A 16,900-nucleotide genomic window follows, 5' to 3' on the forward strand; every position below is an offset into this window, starting at 1 on the left:
TAAAGCAATTCGCTTAATGATTTGTGTCATTTACTTTTTTTTTTTTTTTTTTAATACCAAGTTCTTGAAGTCACAGTTAAATGGTATCTTTGTAGAATTTTGCTACGTTGGGCGTATTTCCTCTACAATCAAAACATTGAGGCAGAACACACGCAAGGAAGACTCAGTCAAACACATTAACATGTAATATTAATGTTTTTAATGGAAAGAACAGACAGAAAAAAATGATTAAAATCTGTTGTTGAGTCTAATTTTGTTGAGTTTTAATTTTTAGGCTGGAATGTGCTTTTAAGTTTACTGGTACACAGGTATATTTAAAAAAAAAAATTATTTTCAAAAACATCTTTCACACTATGATGGATATCATCTGTTTCTAGTTCAGTATTTAGAAGGAGTACAGATTACTTTGAAAGTTGCATAGTTTATTACCCACAATTGCACTCTTTTATCCAAAAAATGGGCTTTGCACTGTACAAGTCTGTTAATTGTGTAGTTTGGGCTGGATTACCAACAGCAGCTAACTGCCCTGGGGCCCCAGACCTCCAGGAGCCCAATATGCCCCAGGCTCACAGTGTGACATTTTAAATTTGTGGAAAATTGGAGTAAATTTGTTCAGTTGTATGAGAATATGTTCTACTGAAGCACAAAAACACGCTTTCAGAGGGTCCCTTTGCCAAAATCTAGTTTTTAAAACCTTCCTTATTAACAAAAGCTACAAAGTGAATGTTATTAAATAAATGAGTGTTAAATCGGATTGAAACCTCAAGCCATGTAATATTACAGCATAGGGAAACTGGGAGAAATGGAGGTTAATAGGAGGCCAGCAGTATTTCTCGTGATTATATGCTAATTAATAGACACAGATGTTAGACAAATATTTATATAGATCAGAATGCTTTTCCATTAAACCATACAGTTGAAAACTCTTGCACATAAGGCCATATTCTGCATAAACTGGGTGTGGCATAGTTTCTCCACAGGTTTGAGGATCCTTTAGTGCCCCTTACAGGCTTAAATTTGTCTTTGAATTACAGCTTCTTTAGTTTGCTAGGATTATTTATTTTTTTTGGCGTGTTTATAGCATTCACTGGATTTCAAAACTGAATGTCATATTTTCAAAGGAAGATGAGGAACTTTTCCAGTTTTGCATTTGCTCCCACTAAAACGCAAGCCACATGTTTGTCGACTGGCTCATTTAACAGAGAAATTTTGCGTATGCTACCGTTACGTACATTGCGAGTGGAGATCGTAACACTGCTCTTGTTGAATGTATCTGATCCGACTCGATTTAATTTGCGACCATTAAGCGGTGGATACAATCTTAAAACGTTTGGGTTAAGACAGAAGAATGAGCCGTCCACGTTTCAAGTAACTACGTTTTACATATCTCATTTTACACCAATTTTGCGTGATGGTATCTGTTCACAGGTGTTTGTATTAAGACTTGTTGTTTTATTAACTTGCATACTTGCTGTTCAGTGAGTTCCTCAGCCGCGGAACTGCAGCTTTAGTAGGTGTTTCAATGGGGACAGTAATCGTTGCCACACTTCGCCGATGGTTTCGAGTCTCGCATGAATGGAAAGATATTAGCTGTAGAAGCCTTGATTTAGGAATGGAAACTGGATGCAGAGGTTTCCGAATTAGGTCGTATCTGTCGATTTAACGTGGGGACACTTCTCACTTCATTCAACTTTAAAGTGTTTCTGTTTGTTTGTGTGTAGAGCGGGAGCTAAGTAGCTGCTAGCCTGAAGCTACCAGTCAGGCTAGGTAACGTTAACATTAGCGTTAGCCTGCCGAGCTAGTCAGCCCTGCTCAAACAACATAGACCAACAATAGAGCAAACATGGTTGAAACTATACTTGACCTCCCGGTCGAAAAGCAGATATTTTATGCTGTGTTGGGATTTTCGTGGACAGTGTATCTATGGGAAGCATACCTTTCTTACAGACAGGTAAGTCAATCATTAATGTTAGTATCAGACTGTCAGAGTTTTAGATTTGTAAATGTTTATTTTTCAGCTAGTCTGTAAAATACATTGATCCGTGAAGTGGGCTAACGGTAGGTAAGATAAAACTTGTGATTGAGCAATTCTTTCAAACAGAAAAGTATTAGAAATTAGTTTAATGGTGCACATAACATGAAAGCCAATTGTTTTTTTACACATCTCGTATGAAAACATTTATATAACAGCTGTTATGTTAAGACCTTGTCAAAAATCTACAAATGTATAAAGATAAATACTATTTTAAGATTGTTATAAATGCGAATATCTGGGCCTTTCATGTGTGTGAAAATTTCATAGACATAAACATTGTCCTCCTACAAAATTTTTGAGGAATATATTTGGTTATTTACCTCAGTTTATATTAAGTCAGTGTTGAATGCAGCTAGCAGAACTTGGGAGACGCATGTTCTCTCTTTACTGTCTGAAATGCGCAGCTTACTTCCCCTTATTTCTCCACTGGCATCTATGAAGATTTTTGGCATCTGCGAAGTTTGGTCAAGTCAGGAAGAGGAGTTGAATCAGAACATAGTGCAGAGAAGGCTCAGTCAAAAGTCGGAGTCAGTATCAACCCTATTTGTCAAGTTGATGACACGTTCAAAGAATTTGAGTCTAGTTTCGCAGTTAATGTCCTGAAACACAGTGCAGACAACAGATTACAGCTAGACACAGGATACACGTGTAAGCAAATTTAATCAAATAGCTACAATGTACAGACAAGCCTTGGGCAACAACCTGTCTATACATAGGTCAAATAGTTGCTATGTCATTAATACGGGGCTGTTGTATGGGCAGTGCAAAATATCCTTGAAAAAATATTGGATTAATAATTCTAAAGTTTAAAGTAAGTTGAAAGTGTAAATGTGTGTGGTATCAGAGTAGCAAAAGGAGTGTTTTGCTAAGTTGGGTGTAGTTTTGGAAAGTTTCTATTTTCAAATTGGCCATTTTTAGAGGGAAAATGAACCTGAATTTCTGTGATGGGCATGTCTTACTGTTGAGCTAGCTGTTGGAAAAGGTAGACAGGTCAAATAGGTGCTTTTTGGAGCATACACTTGGACAAAAGAAGCCCAGAATGATAACACATAAAGCGTTATTATTTTATTGTCACTTTGGAAATGCCATTTTACCAGTTTTCTCTCATGTTGCCTGATATTTTAGAATGTTTGAATGCCACGGATAACTAATTATAAATAATTTGTCTGAAATATGCAGCTTGGCATTACAAGAAAGGTGGTTCCCCTTGTTTGTACTGTGATGACCTGTTTTAAATGTAATGAGATTAAACATTGATGCTGATCTTTCTTTTCAACAGAGGAGGATATACAGATCAACAACACATGTGCCCCTTGAGCTAGGGAAGATCATGGATTCTGAAACATTTGAAAAGTCACGTCTTTATCAGCTGGATAAAAGCAACTTCAGCTTTTGGTCTGGACTCTACTCTGAGACTGAGGGGACGGTATGAACAACCAGTTTATTTAAACACAATGATCATTTGACAATATGTGTTTTGTCATTCAAGGATGATGATGTGATGATACAAGTGGGTTAACCATGAGTGTCAAAGGGTCAGAGTTGTCTTTATATGTCATGTTAAGTCGTATAAGTCATAGAATCGGAAAGAGAGATCATCCTACCATGAATGTTCTGTTTAACTTGGTGTCCAATGTGTCTCAATGTTTGTGCCAAATACTTAAAATGTTCTTCATAATGGTGTAATTGACTTTTTAGTTGATCCTGCTCCTTGGTGGAATCCCATTTCTTTGGGGCGTCGCTGGTTCTGTGACAACTCGCTTTGGATTCGGTTCAGAGTATGAGATCACCCAGTCCCTCGTGTTTCTGACGCTTGCCACTCTGTTCAGTGCCTTAACTGGACTTCCCTGGAGTTTGTACAATACGTTTGTCATTGAGGAGAAGCACGGCTTCAATCAGCAGGTACACTGACTGAGCAGCACTCACCCTCTGGCGACCTGAAATGTGGCTGTTTGTAGTTTCCTTCCTCGTGAAGAACTGCAGATGTGATCAGCTTGATGTCATGACGGTCACAGTGGTTTGCAGCCAACATGGATCCAACATGAATTGAGGGATGTGTGACACTGTCTCCCTCTTACGAGCCCCAAAGATGCAATGGAAGTAGTTAGTTTAGCTGTATTTTGGCAAAAACGATGATTGTTTGAAACATAATAAACATGCATTGTGAAAACTTTTCGCTATTGGAATCTATCGTAACTGATATGAATTCAAGCAGACCACAGCATCTTAAAACTACAGACTTTTAACAGCCACATCAGAGGTCTAGTGGGATTAGTTTAAAACCCAGGCTACCATTAGTCACACCTACAATTGCACGCACATCCTGACTGTTCCCTCTCCTTCTCTGTCGGTCTTCTCTCAGACGTTGGGGTTCTTCCTCAAGGATGCTGTAAAGAAGTTTGTTGTGACCCAGTGTATCCTGCTGCCTGTGACCTCGCTGCTCCTGTACATCATCAAGATCGGTGGAGACTACTTTTTCATCTATGCCTGGCTCTTTACCCTGGCTGTGTCTCTGGTTAGTGCTGTGTTCACCTTTCCAGCTTGTTAAACAATGGGTGAACTTGTAGAAAAGGCATCTTTGTGTAATAAAAGAATGTGTAGTTTGGTAAAAAGGGAGTAACTCAAAAGTACTACATAGGTCACTCCTTAGTTGGGCTGTGGTTACTTGTTTGCTAACCACCAATTCATCAACATGCATCTCCTCTTCTCCTATTTTCTTAGGTACTTGTTACCATCTATGCTGATTACATTGCTCCCCTGTTTGACAAGTTCACTCCGTTGCCAGATGGAGAATTAAAGACAGACATTGAGGCTATGGCCAAGAGTATAAGCTTCCCCCTCACAAAAGTCTATGTTGTCGAAGGTAAAGTAATAACTAAACCCAGCATGCCTGTATATTAATTTGCATGCTTGCTTATTATCTTAAAAGTTTTTTAAGATATGTTGAGCATTTCTACAGGATGGTTGTGGGTAGAGCACTCTTTAATTGTCATGAATGCCTTCCGTATTTTCAGGTTCCAAGCGTTCATCGCACAGCAATGCATACTTCTATGGGTTCTTCAAGAACAAACGCATTGTGCTGTTTGACACTCTGCTGGAAGACTACTCGCCTCTCAACAAAACTGGAGAGCCACAGCCCGAGCAGCCAGAGACTGATGAGACCCCTTGTGAAGCAAAGGCCAAGCCCAAGGTCACATAGGCATAAACTTCACGAGAAAAAAAATTCAGAAAAATTCTTATTGCACTAATATAAACCAGTTCCTTAATGGCCTTGAAATGGTTTCAAAGCTTGTGTATTCTGTGAATGAAGAGGTTACCCTGACAGTACCTGATGATGTTGATAATGTTTCATTTTGAGTAAAAGTAGCCCTTTTAACGTCTAATTTTGTCGACCATACTTTTGCCCTAAATTTCACAGTTTTCCTTCTTGGATTTGACCAAACAAGGCCTTGAATTTATAATCTTGACTGTCAGACCCTGGAATGCTCTGGGATTTAAATGAAATGCATAATTGGTAATGACAATGATTGTAACGGATTGTCTTTCTGGGTAATCCAATTGTGTTTTTCTCTTGAAAATATTTACGCAGAACAAGAAACAAGGCTGCAACAACCCAGAGATCCTTGCAGTCCTCGGTCATGAGCTCGGCCACTGGAAGCTTGGCCATACTGTAAAGAATATTGTAATCAGTCAGGTCGGGATTTCATTAATTTCTCTCCTCCGTATTGTTTTCTTTAAGGTTCTCTAATCTCTTTTGGTTGTTCATTTTAATGACCGCACAAAGAGCATGAAATCAACCTACGTACAGATAGATAAAAGGCAGGCATAAACCACTAGAGCCAAATGGATTTGGTTAAATACTGAATGAAACCAACTGTGTTTACTTTATTTATACAGATTTAGGTTAATATGCAAATAACATCTGCTGACTCTTGTTTCTGCAGATGAATTCCTTCCTGTGCTTCTCCCTATTTGCTGTTCTAATTGGACGTAAGGAGCTGTTTGTAGCTTTTGGCTTCAATGACAGCCAACCCACATTAATAGGCTTGATGATTATCTTCCAGTTCATCTTCTCCCCGTACAATGAGGTGACTATGAGATTCCATAAACATTGTATTGGTGAAATTCCAGTGTTTTTGAGTTGTTTATATACCTCATTATTTACAGATCTACATAGTCACAAATTTATATTTTTACATTTTCTCTTTGCAGCTCCTGTCCTTCTGTCTGACAGTTCTGAGTCGCAGGTTTGAGTTCCAGGCAGATGCCTTTGCACGCAGCATGGGCAAAGCCGCCGAGCTCTACTCTGCCCTCATCAAGCTCAACAAGGACAACCTGGGCTTCCCCGTGGCTGACTGGTTGTTCTCCATGTGGCACTATTCCCACCCTCCCCTCCTGGAGCGCCTCAGAGCACTGGGCAACGTCAAGCAGGACTGATGGGGCTGGGAGGGGGAGCGGCGACCGCTGCCTCCTCCGAAGGGCCTCCGCAGACCGCTACTGGCCCTGTGATGCACCCTGGTCTTTCTTTGCCGATCTTCATCCCCCCATCTTGTTTTATCTTGTTTTGGTCTGTTCTTCACTGTCCATTTTTTCCATTTTGTTCCCTTTGAAACTTTGTTTTAAACAAAACCAAAACATATCAGCACAAGGCAGCCTAAAAAAAATCATAAGCCTGTACTGAAGTCTCTGCTCTTTCACTAGAGACCTAATAAGCACTTGCTGAGATCAATACATCTGGGCAATGTGTGTTTTAAAAAAGCTGTTGTCAGAGCACAGGTCACATTTTGCAGATAGTTTAGTTTTTGAAATAATAAATATAACTTTGTCATTTTTTTAATCTAAAAAGGAAGAGTAAGAAAGACAATTTGTCATGTACAAAACCTGGAATTTTACTTTCACACCCATGTGTTCCTGTTGTGATGTGGACATTGCATCTGACTGTTAAGAGCATAAGCCTAAAGAGACAGTTAATCCTACAGTATACTGCGAGTTGTATTTGTTGTGAATTTAAAAAACGGAAAACAAATACAGACATGGTAGGTGGGCAGATAGATGACATCTTGCAAAATTCATGACAATACTTTTTGCAGCTACACAGGCCAGAATTTGATTTGTCCCTCAAGTGCAACTCTAGCCTTCTTTTCTTTTTTTTTCTTTTTTCCCCTTATAAACGCAACATCTCCGGGCAGGCTCAAGAGAATACATTTTAATCCAGTTATCAAATCAAATCCCCAGTTTTGCAAAAGGAACTACAGTATAGATGCTTTATCACAGTGAAAAAATATGAGTGCCTCTAATTATAGCTGTTAATGGAAATATAATGGAAATGTTATGAACAGAGCAGTGCAGAAAATTTAATTTTGAATTTGGATTAGACTTGTGATTTTCATTATTTACATTCATTGGGGGGTGTCTTGTTTTACTTTTTCTAAAGCACTTGCTCGCCAACAAGGGTGCAACCATTCCTGTACATATGTAACTTTGATGAGTAGAGTATTGACTTGTGAAGTAAATTGTGAAAAATGTTAAATGTGGATTGAAATTTTAAGTTGATATGGTGTTTTTTTTAGTTTCTTCTCTTGGATTATGGGCCAGAGTGAGTGAGCGCAGAGTTGCCTGGCAAGCAAAGTATTTATAGGGGGACTTTGGGGAAGGGGGTCTGCGAGGGTCCTTTCACCAATAAGCCAGTGCTTGGTTTGTTCAAAGAGGGGACTGTATACTTCCTTTGCAGCGTTGAATAAAATCCTTCAAAGCATTTCACTTATTCTGGACGCTTGTGTTGTTGTTTTTTTTAAATAGTTCTGAAAATTAAATGGAATGGCATTTCCGAGCCTTTATTTTGACAGTACATGTCATCCTTTATTTAAATCTTACTGTGACAACTTCCAGTAATACACCATGATAAGTTGTAGTTTAATGTCAGCAGTAGTTTGGTAATAGGGCATGTTATTTATATATGAATTGCTCCTTATGACTTATTTGCAATTATGAATTTAAATGATCTTTACTGAATCCATTGTAGCTTTTTGAAATTTTAATTTTGACACGGTGGAGATTTTAAATAAACCTTTTTTTCTGTTAAGATTTTTCTTCTTTCAACTTTATCTGAAAACTTCAATCAATACAATAATACATTTAAAAACATGAAATAAAACTAGTCCATTACAATTATTTAAGCAATTTAGAAAAAAGAAGAAAAAACATAAATTAAACAATGATCAGTGGTGCGTACTAATAAGGGTTTTTTTTCTTTGGGGGGGGTGTTGTTAGATAGTTTTAACATAATATTCGAATTCTTTAAAGAAAACAGAAAATAAAATTGGTACCAGAAAATGACCATGTATGTGAATGGTATGTGGGTAATATTCTAACGAAAAGTATAAGGTAAAATGATATAAATACTAAATAAATAAAATAATAATAATAATAAAATAAACGTCAACGTAAGGTCAACAGTTCCGCAAAGAACGAGCGGTACCACGCTGTCCATTTTTGAGACCATACCATTACGAAAAAGGGAAACGTTGTTTTTCTTTACACTAGATTACATCACTTGTTACGTATATAAAGTCAAATTTGGCAGCGTACTGTACAAAGTATATAGGTTCACGAACTGCTATTTGACTCCGTTTTCCAACGCGATGCTCGTGTCGTCACCCCTGTCGTGCCAGTAATGGCGCCGTCCTACGGTGAGTATTTATGGACAAGGACAAGCCACTGTCAGTGCTGTTTTCCCATGTGAGAGTCAAACATGGCGCGGTTTCTGAGGCCTAACATCAGGAGTTTTATCAACTCACAGCTGAGAATGTCAACCGACCAGGTAAAATGCGTCCTGGCAACACATCACTAGATTAAACCACTGCTTTTTATAACCGTTATACTGCTGTATGTGAAACATTTAAAAAGAATTAGCCCGGTAGTTTTGCCTATCTGAAATGTACCTTTATGACAAATACATAAACCGTGACATGATTATACGTCAGACGAATTTTGTAGTAATGCAATTTTAGGGCATTGTTCAGTAGGACAGATATACAAAAATGTCGTGGATAAATTAGCAGGGATTCACTTTAATCATATCAAGTTTTGTCTAAATAAAATACCAGTAGTAGTCTGTCAAAGCATTGTAATCAAAACAAATCAGTCCTAGAGTATGTCCTGGTTTGTCGTGAGGTCTTGGTTGCATTGTTATTGCACAAACACTTTCTAGTCTGTTCCAAATACAGTACCTCTGTCTCTATTGTCATCTGGCAAACGAAGAGGCCCTTTCCCCTCCTTTTGTGATATAAACTGATTCTTGACCTTCAGAATAGTCTGGTTTTCACCGGGTGCAACTACCTTAATATCACATGGATATGTCTTGACAACAAAACCTAAGAGAGAAATTAACTTTAACTAAAACTGTGTCATTTGAGGCCTCTGTCCCTTAAAGAAATATCCACAGAGTAGAGCCGTAACAAGGCTCTAATTTGTTGCTGATGTTTGCTGTTTATGCCTATCATTCCCTCTTTGGATTGCTCAGTTGGGTGAGCTGGGTAAAGGTGCAGGCAAAGGTGGGGGAGGTGGAGGGTCCATCAGAGAGGCAGGTGGAGCCATGGGGAAGAAGCAGGCCGCTGAGGAGGAGATGTACTTCAAGTATGTATTTCTTCCTTTTACAGCAACCAAATGTGGACAGAGAGCTTTGGCTTTATTTATAGCTGTACTACTTACTGAACTTACAAGTCACCATATTTTCTTTTCATTACGATCATCTCTTACTGCCCTAATTTCTCTCTTATCGTGTCTCTTTATCCATTCTCTGTTCCCTTCCTCTGTTTTCTGCCTGTTTATCCTTTCCTTTCTCTCTTTTCTCCTGCTGCCGAATCTATCCATCTGCAAACAAGACGTAAGGAGCAGGAGCAACTGGCTGCATTGAAGCAGCACCACCAGGAGGAAATTGATCACCACAAAAAGGAGATTGAACGTCTGCAGCGCGAGATTGACCGCCATAAGGGAAAGATCAGGAAGCTGAAGCATGATGACTGAGTGAAACCTCCCTAAAAGCAAAAGTTGCTGTTTTTCCCACCGTCCCAGTCGGACACCTTTTACTAATTACTTGGTTTGCTGCGTGCGCTGTGTCACCGGGCCAGTCAGGAATGTGTGGGAGATATTTCTGTAAATGCTATGCTAGTTATTAAAGCCCTTCACAAAACGAATATTGTTTCTATAGCATGCTGTGACGTAAGTTGTACAACTTTTTCAGCCATTTCCCCTGTTTTGGAGAAGTCCGTGTATAAATAAATTTGTAATGGCATTGGCAATTCAATGTGGGTTTTTTTTTTTTTTTTTTTTTTTCTAAGGAAAATAACTAAACATTCCCTAATTGCAACTTCTCAAATGTGAGGATTTGCTGCTCTTTACTGTTTTATGTCAATGCACATTTAATATCTTTAGGTTTTGGACTGTTGGTCAGACAAAACAAGCAGTCTGAAGACATCACCTTGGACTCAAATCAACTCTTTCATACATTTTTGACATTTTACAAACAATGTTTTTAATTTGATTAAAAACAAAGTTATTAAGAAATACACACCTTTTAAAAATTGACGCACAGCCCTGGGTTTTTAAATGCATTTTGTGAGTGTGTCATTGTGCATCAAGTTGCTCTATAAGTCCCATGAAATACACCACAGGACCATGAACCAACTGGCATACAGTGAATATGGACCCCACAGGGCAATGAGGGTTTGGGCCCTGGGGTAGTTGCTAATTTTCCCTGGTTGGTAATCCAGCCTTGAAGCACAGAGGTCACATCCAATGGATTTCTGAACAAAATAAATCAGAGCAGTTCCAATGTGCATTGTCTCTAAATACAGAACATGAGCCAACGTGAGCACAGAATTACACTTAAGGATGGTCGCAATTAACATTGCTTTTTAACAACAAGCCCATTCTAAGTTAAAATCACTTTGAAATGACAAGTGATTAAAAGCAGCATACAGCAGGATGGCTGTGCAACTATGACAATTGATATCAGCCCAATATTGGCAATCAGGAGACTATGCTTTGTTATATGCTATGTGAGGTATATATTATTATATATTATGCTAAAGTTACAGGTTTAAACCTGACAGTAGAAATAACTGAGGAGGAGATTTTTGAGAAATTATCAGCTGGGAATCAAGAGAGTATCAATTTATTGGAAATAAGAATCTGCTATACCATTACTCGTCATTCAACTAAACAGCGACCGACAACGACTTTATTAATCAAAATGAATTTCCGTTTCATCTCAGTCCAATTATTAAACATTGTAAATGGAAATGCATCATCGGCTTTCTGCTACCTGAGGTATTCACTTAGCAGTTCATCTTTGGGGGCCATCTTCCTGATGTATTCCTGGATGTTGGTTGTTTCATCCTGGACAGTGGCTCTAGTGAAACCCAAGTGAAACCTGATTATGCAGAGGAGGAGAAGGAACCATCATGGAGGGACAAGCCCCTACACGGCATGTACCACCGACAGATAGAAGAAGTGGCTGATATCAAGAAATCCTACCAGTGCCTGCAAAGGGCTGGACTGAAGGACAGCACAGAAGCACTAATCATGGCAGCAAGAATACCAGGTGCAGGCTGTGCAAAGATGCTCCTGAGACAGTTCAGCACATAGTGGCAGGCTGTAAGATGCAGGCAGAAACAGCGTACATGGAACGCCATAACCAAGTGGCTGGCTTAGTGTACAGGAACATCAGCACTGAGTATGGGTTGGAGGTTCCAAGGTCACAATGGAAGACACCTCCTAAGGTGGTTGAGAATGACCAAGCCTAGATCCTGTGGGGCTTCCAGATCCAGACTGACAAACTGGTGAAGGCTAACCAACTGGACATCGTGTTAATCAACAAACAACAGAAGAAGGCAGTAGTGATAGATGTAGCAATTCTATACAGCAGCAATATCAGGAAGAAGGAACACGAGAAGATCGAAAAATACGAAGAGCTGAAAGGATCTAGAAAAGATGTGGGGATTAAAGGCACAGTGGTAATTGGAGCACTGGGGGCTGTGACCCACAAACTGGGAGCATGGCTCCACCAGATTCCGGGTACAACATCTGAGGTCTGTGACCAGAAGAGCGCAGTCCTAGGAACAACTAAGATACCGCGTAGAACCCTCAAACTCCCAGGCCTCTGGTAGAGAACCTGAGCTTGAGGAAGGGGGGAGATTTTTTTTATATATATAAATATAATATATATAATATATATATATAGAATTTAAATATATATATATTTTATAAAAAAATATAATAAAATACAATATACAATATATATTTTTTTTTAGATATTTTTTTTTTACACACCTCCCGCGAGAAAGAAATATAAGTGTCGTCACTTCCGTCTGCCCCTGCCTTTTACCACGAGCAACCCCGTGTATCTTTCTTTTCGCACATCATGGCGGACCGGTTCAATAAGGTGAGCATCTGCTGCGGAATCATAATTCCTTCTTTTTGCATGTTAGTCGAAATTAAATCTTATTATTTACATTTAAACTTGGGGCGATAACAACGGGAACACTCGGCGTAATCGTTGTTTTGCTCGGTGTTTGTTTTAACACTGGATTTTAAAACGTTTGAGACGGCTAGCCGTAGCTGAGTAGACATGCCTTCATCATGGCAGCTTCCCTAACGAGTCAATGCAGTTAGCTCGCTGGCTTTAACTTTTGTCCTGGCTGTTTCTAAATCTGAGTGACGTCTGGATACACTTACTATAATTTAAGAGGCTTATACTCTGTATAAAAACGGGTGCTATGCTTTAATGCTCATCTGTGTTGTCAAAGTCTAAATTAGTCGACGTGTAGGCATGCTTTGAAGCTGATGCTAAGCTAACGTTATAGCCTAACCGGTAAGTCATTAATGTCCATGTGCCAGTCACTATAAGGCTCATGGAGGCAGGGATACAACTCTTAAAGTAATCAGTAAGCGTTTAAAATCAACACTGGTGAAGTTCAGTTCTTGCAGTTTCTGCTTGAGAGTTAATAGTCTTGTTAAAATCGTGACTTGCTGTCTGTAGGTATTGAGTAAAATCTGAAACACTCCTGATTTGGTTAGCGCCACTGTGCAAACGGATTTTAGGTCAGATAAACAGTATCTCTTTCCGTCTTTCAAACCTGCAGGTTCTGCTGCTTGATGGCAGGGGCCATCTACTCGGCCGGCTTGCTGCCCTTGTGGCTAAACAAGTTCTGCTGGGTGAGTTTTAAGTAAGAAATTGAAGTGTAACGTGCTAAATGTTAGTTGATATCTGTGTTACTGTTAAGCTCTGTGTAGTGGCCATGTTCAAATACGGAACAGCACATTGAACGTGAAGCTGCCCTGTCGTCTTGATCTGTCAATGAAGATCTATTATCTGCTTTGCTTGAGTTTAACGACCATGAGAAAACTCACATGCACTACCATCTGAGACGGGTCACAAATTAATAACATGACTGGACTTTTTTTCTTTTCTTTTTTTTCTTGGGATCTCTACGAATAATTATTTTCTTCATCATTCAGGACACAAAGTGGTGGTGGTTAGATGTGAAGGCATCAACATCTCTGGCAACTTCTACCGCAACAAGCGTAAGTTGGGTGTATGTCTGTTCCCATTAAACTGTTTTCATTGTGCCTTCTTTGACATGCTTGTTGTCAGTGATGTTTTACCACTATAATTCGAGTTTGATTGACCATGAGAAAACCTTACATGCACTACCATCTGAGACATCAGCATTAAAAACTGAAGTTATGTTTACCATTGCTTAGTGTCTTTAAGTATACGGAGCTTGTTTAAAAGTATTTCTGTATCATGTGCCTCTGTGCAGTGAAGTATCTGGCTTTCCTGCGTAAGAGGATGAACACCAACCCCTCTCGTGGACCTTACCATTTCAGAGCACCCAGCAGGATCTTCTGGAGGACTGTCAGAGGTGAAAATGTGCCATGGAAAATGTGATACGGAAACGTCTCACCAGCATATCAAGTTATTCCAATGCTGATGAAAGATTTTTACACTGAGAATATAGCAAGAATAACAACCGAAAAATGGATATATTTATTGTGAAAGACATTTATATACATTATAAATGTACTTGAGAAATGATTAGATTGCACTCAGACTATTTGCTGAGCTCAGTTCAAGTGGAGTAAATATGCTCTTAAGTGTAGGCTGCGTTTGGGACATGCATTAAGTTTAACGCAATTGAAATAAAATATTTTTCAGTAACATAAGTGGTTTGCTTAAATGTGGTTCAGTTGTGGATCCTTTTAACCATTCATGATGATAACCTAATAACAGGGATCTGGTGTGGGATTGAAATATCAATCTGAGTACGGGAGTCACGTTCAGGTTAAGAGCTGACTCATTGTAAAGTGTGATGTTAGCGTTCATTTGCCCCAGCACAAGTTGTTCCTTACTTGACAATGATGAGCTCTTTATCCCGAAGCTGATCATCTATTGATGAAACAAACTTTTACGGATCTGATTGCTGAGTTGAGTCAGGGTGTACATTTGTGCTCGGATAAATAACACAATAAAGTTGCAATTGGACAGTGTAGGTAACTTAAAATACTTTTCTCTGCTAACCAGGCATGCTGCCCCACAAAACCAAGAGAGGCCAGGCTGCTCTGGAGAGGCTGAAGGTGTTTGATGGTATCCCCCCACCCTATGACAAGGTGATGATCTCGGTTAACAACCAAGGGCCAAATCAAATCCATATTCTCTGTGGCCCATACATGTGACTTTAACCTGCTGTCTGTGATGTAACACTCAATCCCTTACCTACCTTGTTTGAATACTGACCTTGAAAAGAAATAATGTCTGAGACATGCTGTCCTATCAATGTTTAGATGAGGTGTTTTCTTCTTTTATCTGATTTTGAGTTTTGTTCCACAGAGGAAGCGCATGGTTGTCCCAGCCGCTCTTAAGATTGTGCGCCTGAAGCCCACTCGCAAGGTGAGCCTCGAATGTTTGCTCAAGGGCAGAGTAAATGAGATTAGAGGGTCCCACTTCTGACTTTAATTGTAGCTTACTTGTCTGTAAAATTGGCAAACATGGATGAACTCAAATCAAAATGCTTCAATTCACCTGCCACAACAGTTCTTACTTGACAGTGATGAGCTCTTTATCCCGAAACTGATCTATTGATGAGACAAACTTCACGGATCTGATTGCTGAGTTGAGTCAGGAACCAGTTGTGCCTTAAGTTGAAGCTTTTAACATAAAAAAAAAAAATCATTAACATGTTAATTCAGTATCATTATAATGTGTGAAATCACTCATTTCTAACTTTTTAAGAAGATATCTGCTGTAGTAATTTTAGACTTTATCTTTAGTTGATGGTGGTATGAACATCACATGGTTGAGTTTGCCAATGATACTTAGTCAAATGTACTTTTTTCTTTCCCCCCATAGTTCGCCCTCCTCGGGCGCCTCGCACATGAGGTCGGCTGGAAGTACCAGGCTATCACAGCCACCCTGGAGGAGAAGAGAAAGGAGAAGGCCAAGATCCGCTACTCCAAGAAAAAGACACTGATCAAGCTGACAAAGCAGGCAGAGAAGAACGTTGAGGGCAAGATTGCAAAATACACAGACGTTCTGAAACAGTATGGAGTACTTGTCTGAACTGATTTCCTCTGTCCAATAAAGACAAATAAATGTTTATAGAAAGTGTATTGACTTTTTATATTCCTCATGACTGAAAAATGCTCTCTAGCTGAAATCGTTGCTCACAGTAACATGCAAGCTAGTAATTACATTGAATATTTGACTACTATATAAAGCAGACCTTGCTGTATGGTGTAGACACTACATTCACATCCATGGGCCTTGTTTTTAAAACGGGGTTACAGACAGTTATATTTAATAAATTTGCAGTGCTTCATAGAGCTAATACGTACTACAGTTACGACAGTCCTATATCGTGAAGACATGGGATTTTAAACAATTTTAAGTCTCAGTAATGTACGCCATCACTTCTGAGACCCTGCAGCACTTAGGTTACTCTGTGTGTTTGCTTCTAGAACTGATGTAGTGTGTAATTGGAATAACACTGCATACGATTTCCACGACAGTAGGACAAATGTGAATTTGCAGTAAACTGCTGAACCGATTCTATTTTAGACAATAAGAATTAAGAACTTACTCGTTACAAACCTGAGGTGGTTTAATACATGTTCTTCAGAAATTAATCTATGGTCTGGTGACTTATGAAGTCTACAAGATGCTGTATTACATGGATATAAAATGTTATTTCTAACTGATACCCACCTCTTGATTTAGAGGATGAGTCGGTTAGACACATTTCCCCTTTTTGTTTTTTAGCTTAGTGTTTGCCATCTGTGCCATTCACTTTTCCATTTCTTTCACCTTTTACGACTGTAGTTAAACATGAGAATATGATTTAAGGAGTTTTTCAAGGTCATTTTAACTTATTTTAAATTCTAGTAAGCGGCAACATCTGATTACACACTTCAATTTCACGACACAGATGACATGACAGACATATAAGACATTTGAGAAGTTTATAATTGCATCAATGTTGCGTTCGCTAACATCAGTTTGTCACAATTAGTTACAGGACAACTGGAGGGTTTTTTAAATTATTTTTTAAGCAAAATGAGGTGAAGCGTTAAACCTCATATGTCATTTCTTTCCAAATGCAGTTCATGGTTGCTTCCTGCAGAGAGCAGTGTCACACTAAAATTCGTGCAGGACCATTTGTAGAATTTCTCTCTATTTAGGTCTCATCAGGATGGAGGTGAAGCTTGATAACCTCACAAGAGTTTTTAATGAAAAAAAAAAGGAAACTTAACTTTGATATTAATTGGGTGTTTTAGATTCTGGTGATCAAAGAGTAAAATTAAAGG

At 38.9% G+C, this 16,900-nt stretch overlaps 3 protein-coding genes and 4 non-coding genes across 8 annotated transcripts; all 7 read left to right on the plus strand.

The window, feature by feature from the left end:
• The first annotated feature begins 1,157 nt into the window (after positions 1-1,157).
• On the plus strand, positions 1,158-7,857 carry zmpste24 (zinc metallopeptidase, STE24 homolog). Of its 2 annotated transcripts, none has more exons than XM_040138104.1 (9): positions 1,158-1,368; positions 3,315-3,461; positions 3,734-3,937; positions 4,398-4,550; positions 4,757-4,898; positions 5,050-5,225; positions 5,625-5,729; positions 5,980-6,123; positions 6,248-7,857. In XM_040138104.1, the coding sequence occupies exons 1-9, from the start codon at positions 1,216-1,218 to the stop codon at positions 6,470-6,472; spliced, it is 1,449 nt and encodes a 482-aa protein (XP_039994038.1). In that variant the 5' UTR covers positions 1,158-1,215; the 3' UTR covers positions 6,473-7,857. The 2 variants fall into 2 exon arrangements, with proteins under 2 accessions (XP_039994038.1, XP_039994039.1); XM_040138105.1 differs by lacking the exon at positions 1,158-1,368 and adding an exon at positions 1,446-1,951 and having other exon boundaries at positions 6,248-7,843.
• Positions 7,858-8,771: 914 nt separating this feature from the next.
• Positions 8,772-10,335, plus strand: atp5if1b (ATP synthase inhibitory factor subunit 1b). The gene is made up of 3 exons (XM_040137526.1): positions 8,772-8,855; positions 9,558-9,670; positions 9,919-10,335. Exons 1-3 carry the CDS (start codon positions 8,787-8,789, stop codon positions 10,058-10,060), a joined length of 324 nt encoding a protein of 107 aa, XP_039993460.1. The 5' UTR covers positions 8,772-8,786; the 3' UTR covers positions 10,061-10,335.
• A 2,036-nt stretch (positions 10,336-12,371) lies between these two features.
• Positions 12,372-15,704, plus strand: rpl13a (ribosomal protein L13a). The gene is made up of 7 exons (XM_040138220.1): positions 12,372-12,479; positions 13,180-13,252; positions 13,556-13,621; positions 13,861-13,962; positions 14,622-14,707; positions 14,928-14,987; positions 15,447-15,704. Exons 1-7 carry the CDS (start codon positions 12,459-12,461, stop codon positions 15,654-15,656), a joined length of 618 nt encoding a protein of 205 aa, XP_039994154.1. The 5' UTR covers positions 12,372-12,458; the 3' UTR covers positions 15,657-15,704.
• LOC120795984 lies at positions 13,388-13,469 on the plus strand. Its single transcript, XR_005708314.1, has one exon. It is a non-coding gene; the product is annotated as a small nucleolar RNA Z195/SNORD33/SNORD32 family (small nucleolar RNA).
• Positions 13,684-13,764, plus strand: LOC120795983. Its single transcript, XR_005708313.1, has one exon. It is a non-coding gene; the product is annotated as a small nucleolar RNA Z195/SNORD33/SNORD32 family (small nucleolar RNA).
• Positions 14,451-14,527, plus strand: LOC120795986. The gene has a single exon (XR_005708316.1). It is a non-coding gene; the product is annotated as a small nucleolar RNA SNORD50 (small nucleolar RNA).
• LOC120795987 lies at positions 15,140-15,212 on the plus strand. The gene has a single exon (XR_005708317.1). It is a non-coding gene; the product is annotated as a small nucleolar RNA SNORD50 (small nucleolar RNA).
• Positions 15,705-16,900: the final 1,196 nt, after the last annotated feature.

The sequence above is a fragment of the Xiphias gladius genome, chromosome 10 (assembly GCF_016859285.1).
Source record: "Xiphias gladius isolate SHS-SW01 ecotype Sanya breed wild chromosome 10, ASM1685928v1, whole genome shotgun sequence".
NCBI lineage: Eukaryota > Metazoa > Chordata > Actinopteri > Istiophoriformes > Xiphiidae > Xiphias > Xiphias gladius.

Excerpts from the sequence above, each read along its gene's own strand:
- zmpste24 (XM_040138104.1), top strand. The coding sequence starts at position 1,216 with ATGCTACCGTTACGTACATTGCGAGTGGAGATCGTAACACTGCTCTTG. Across the intron at positions 4,899-5,049 it reads AAAAGTCTATGTTGTCGAAG|GTTCCAAGCGTTCATCGCAC; the intron begins GTAAAGTAATAA and ends CCGTATTTTCAG. Across the intron at positions 5,730-5,979 it reads AGAATATTGTAATCAGTCAG|ATGAATTCCTTCCTGTGCTT; the intron begins GTCGGGATTTCA and ends TTGTTTCTGCAG.
- atp5if1b (XM_040137526.1), top strand. The coding sequence starts at position 8,787 with ATGGCGCGGTTTCTGAGGCCTAACATCAGGAGTTTTATCAACTCACAG. Across the intron at positions 8,856-9,557 it reads TGAGAATGTCAACCGACCAG|TTGGGTGAGCTGGGTAAAGG; the intron begins GTAAAATGCGTC and ends TGGATTGCTCAG. Across the intron at positions 9,671-9,918 it reads GAGGAGGAGATGTACTTCAA|ACGTAAGGAGCAGGAGCAAC; the intron begins GTATGTATTTCT and ends TCTGCAAACAAG.
- rpl13a (XM_040138220.1), top strand. The coding sequence starts at position 12,459 with ATGGCGGACCGGTTCAATAAG. Across the intron at positions 12,480-13,179 it reads TGGCGGACCGGTTCAATAAG|GTTCTGCTGCTTGATGGCAG; the intron begins GTGAGCATCTGC and ends TCAAACCTGCAG. Across the intron at positions 13,253-13,555 it reads GGCTAAACAAGTTCTGCTGG|GACACAAAGTGGTGGTGGTT; the intron begins GTGAGTTTTAAG and ends TTCATCATTCAG.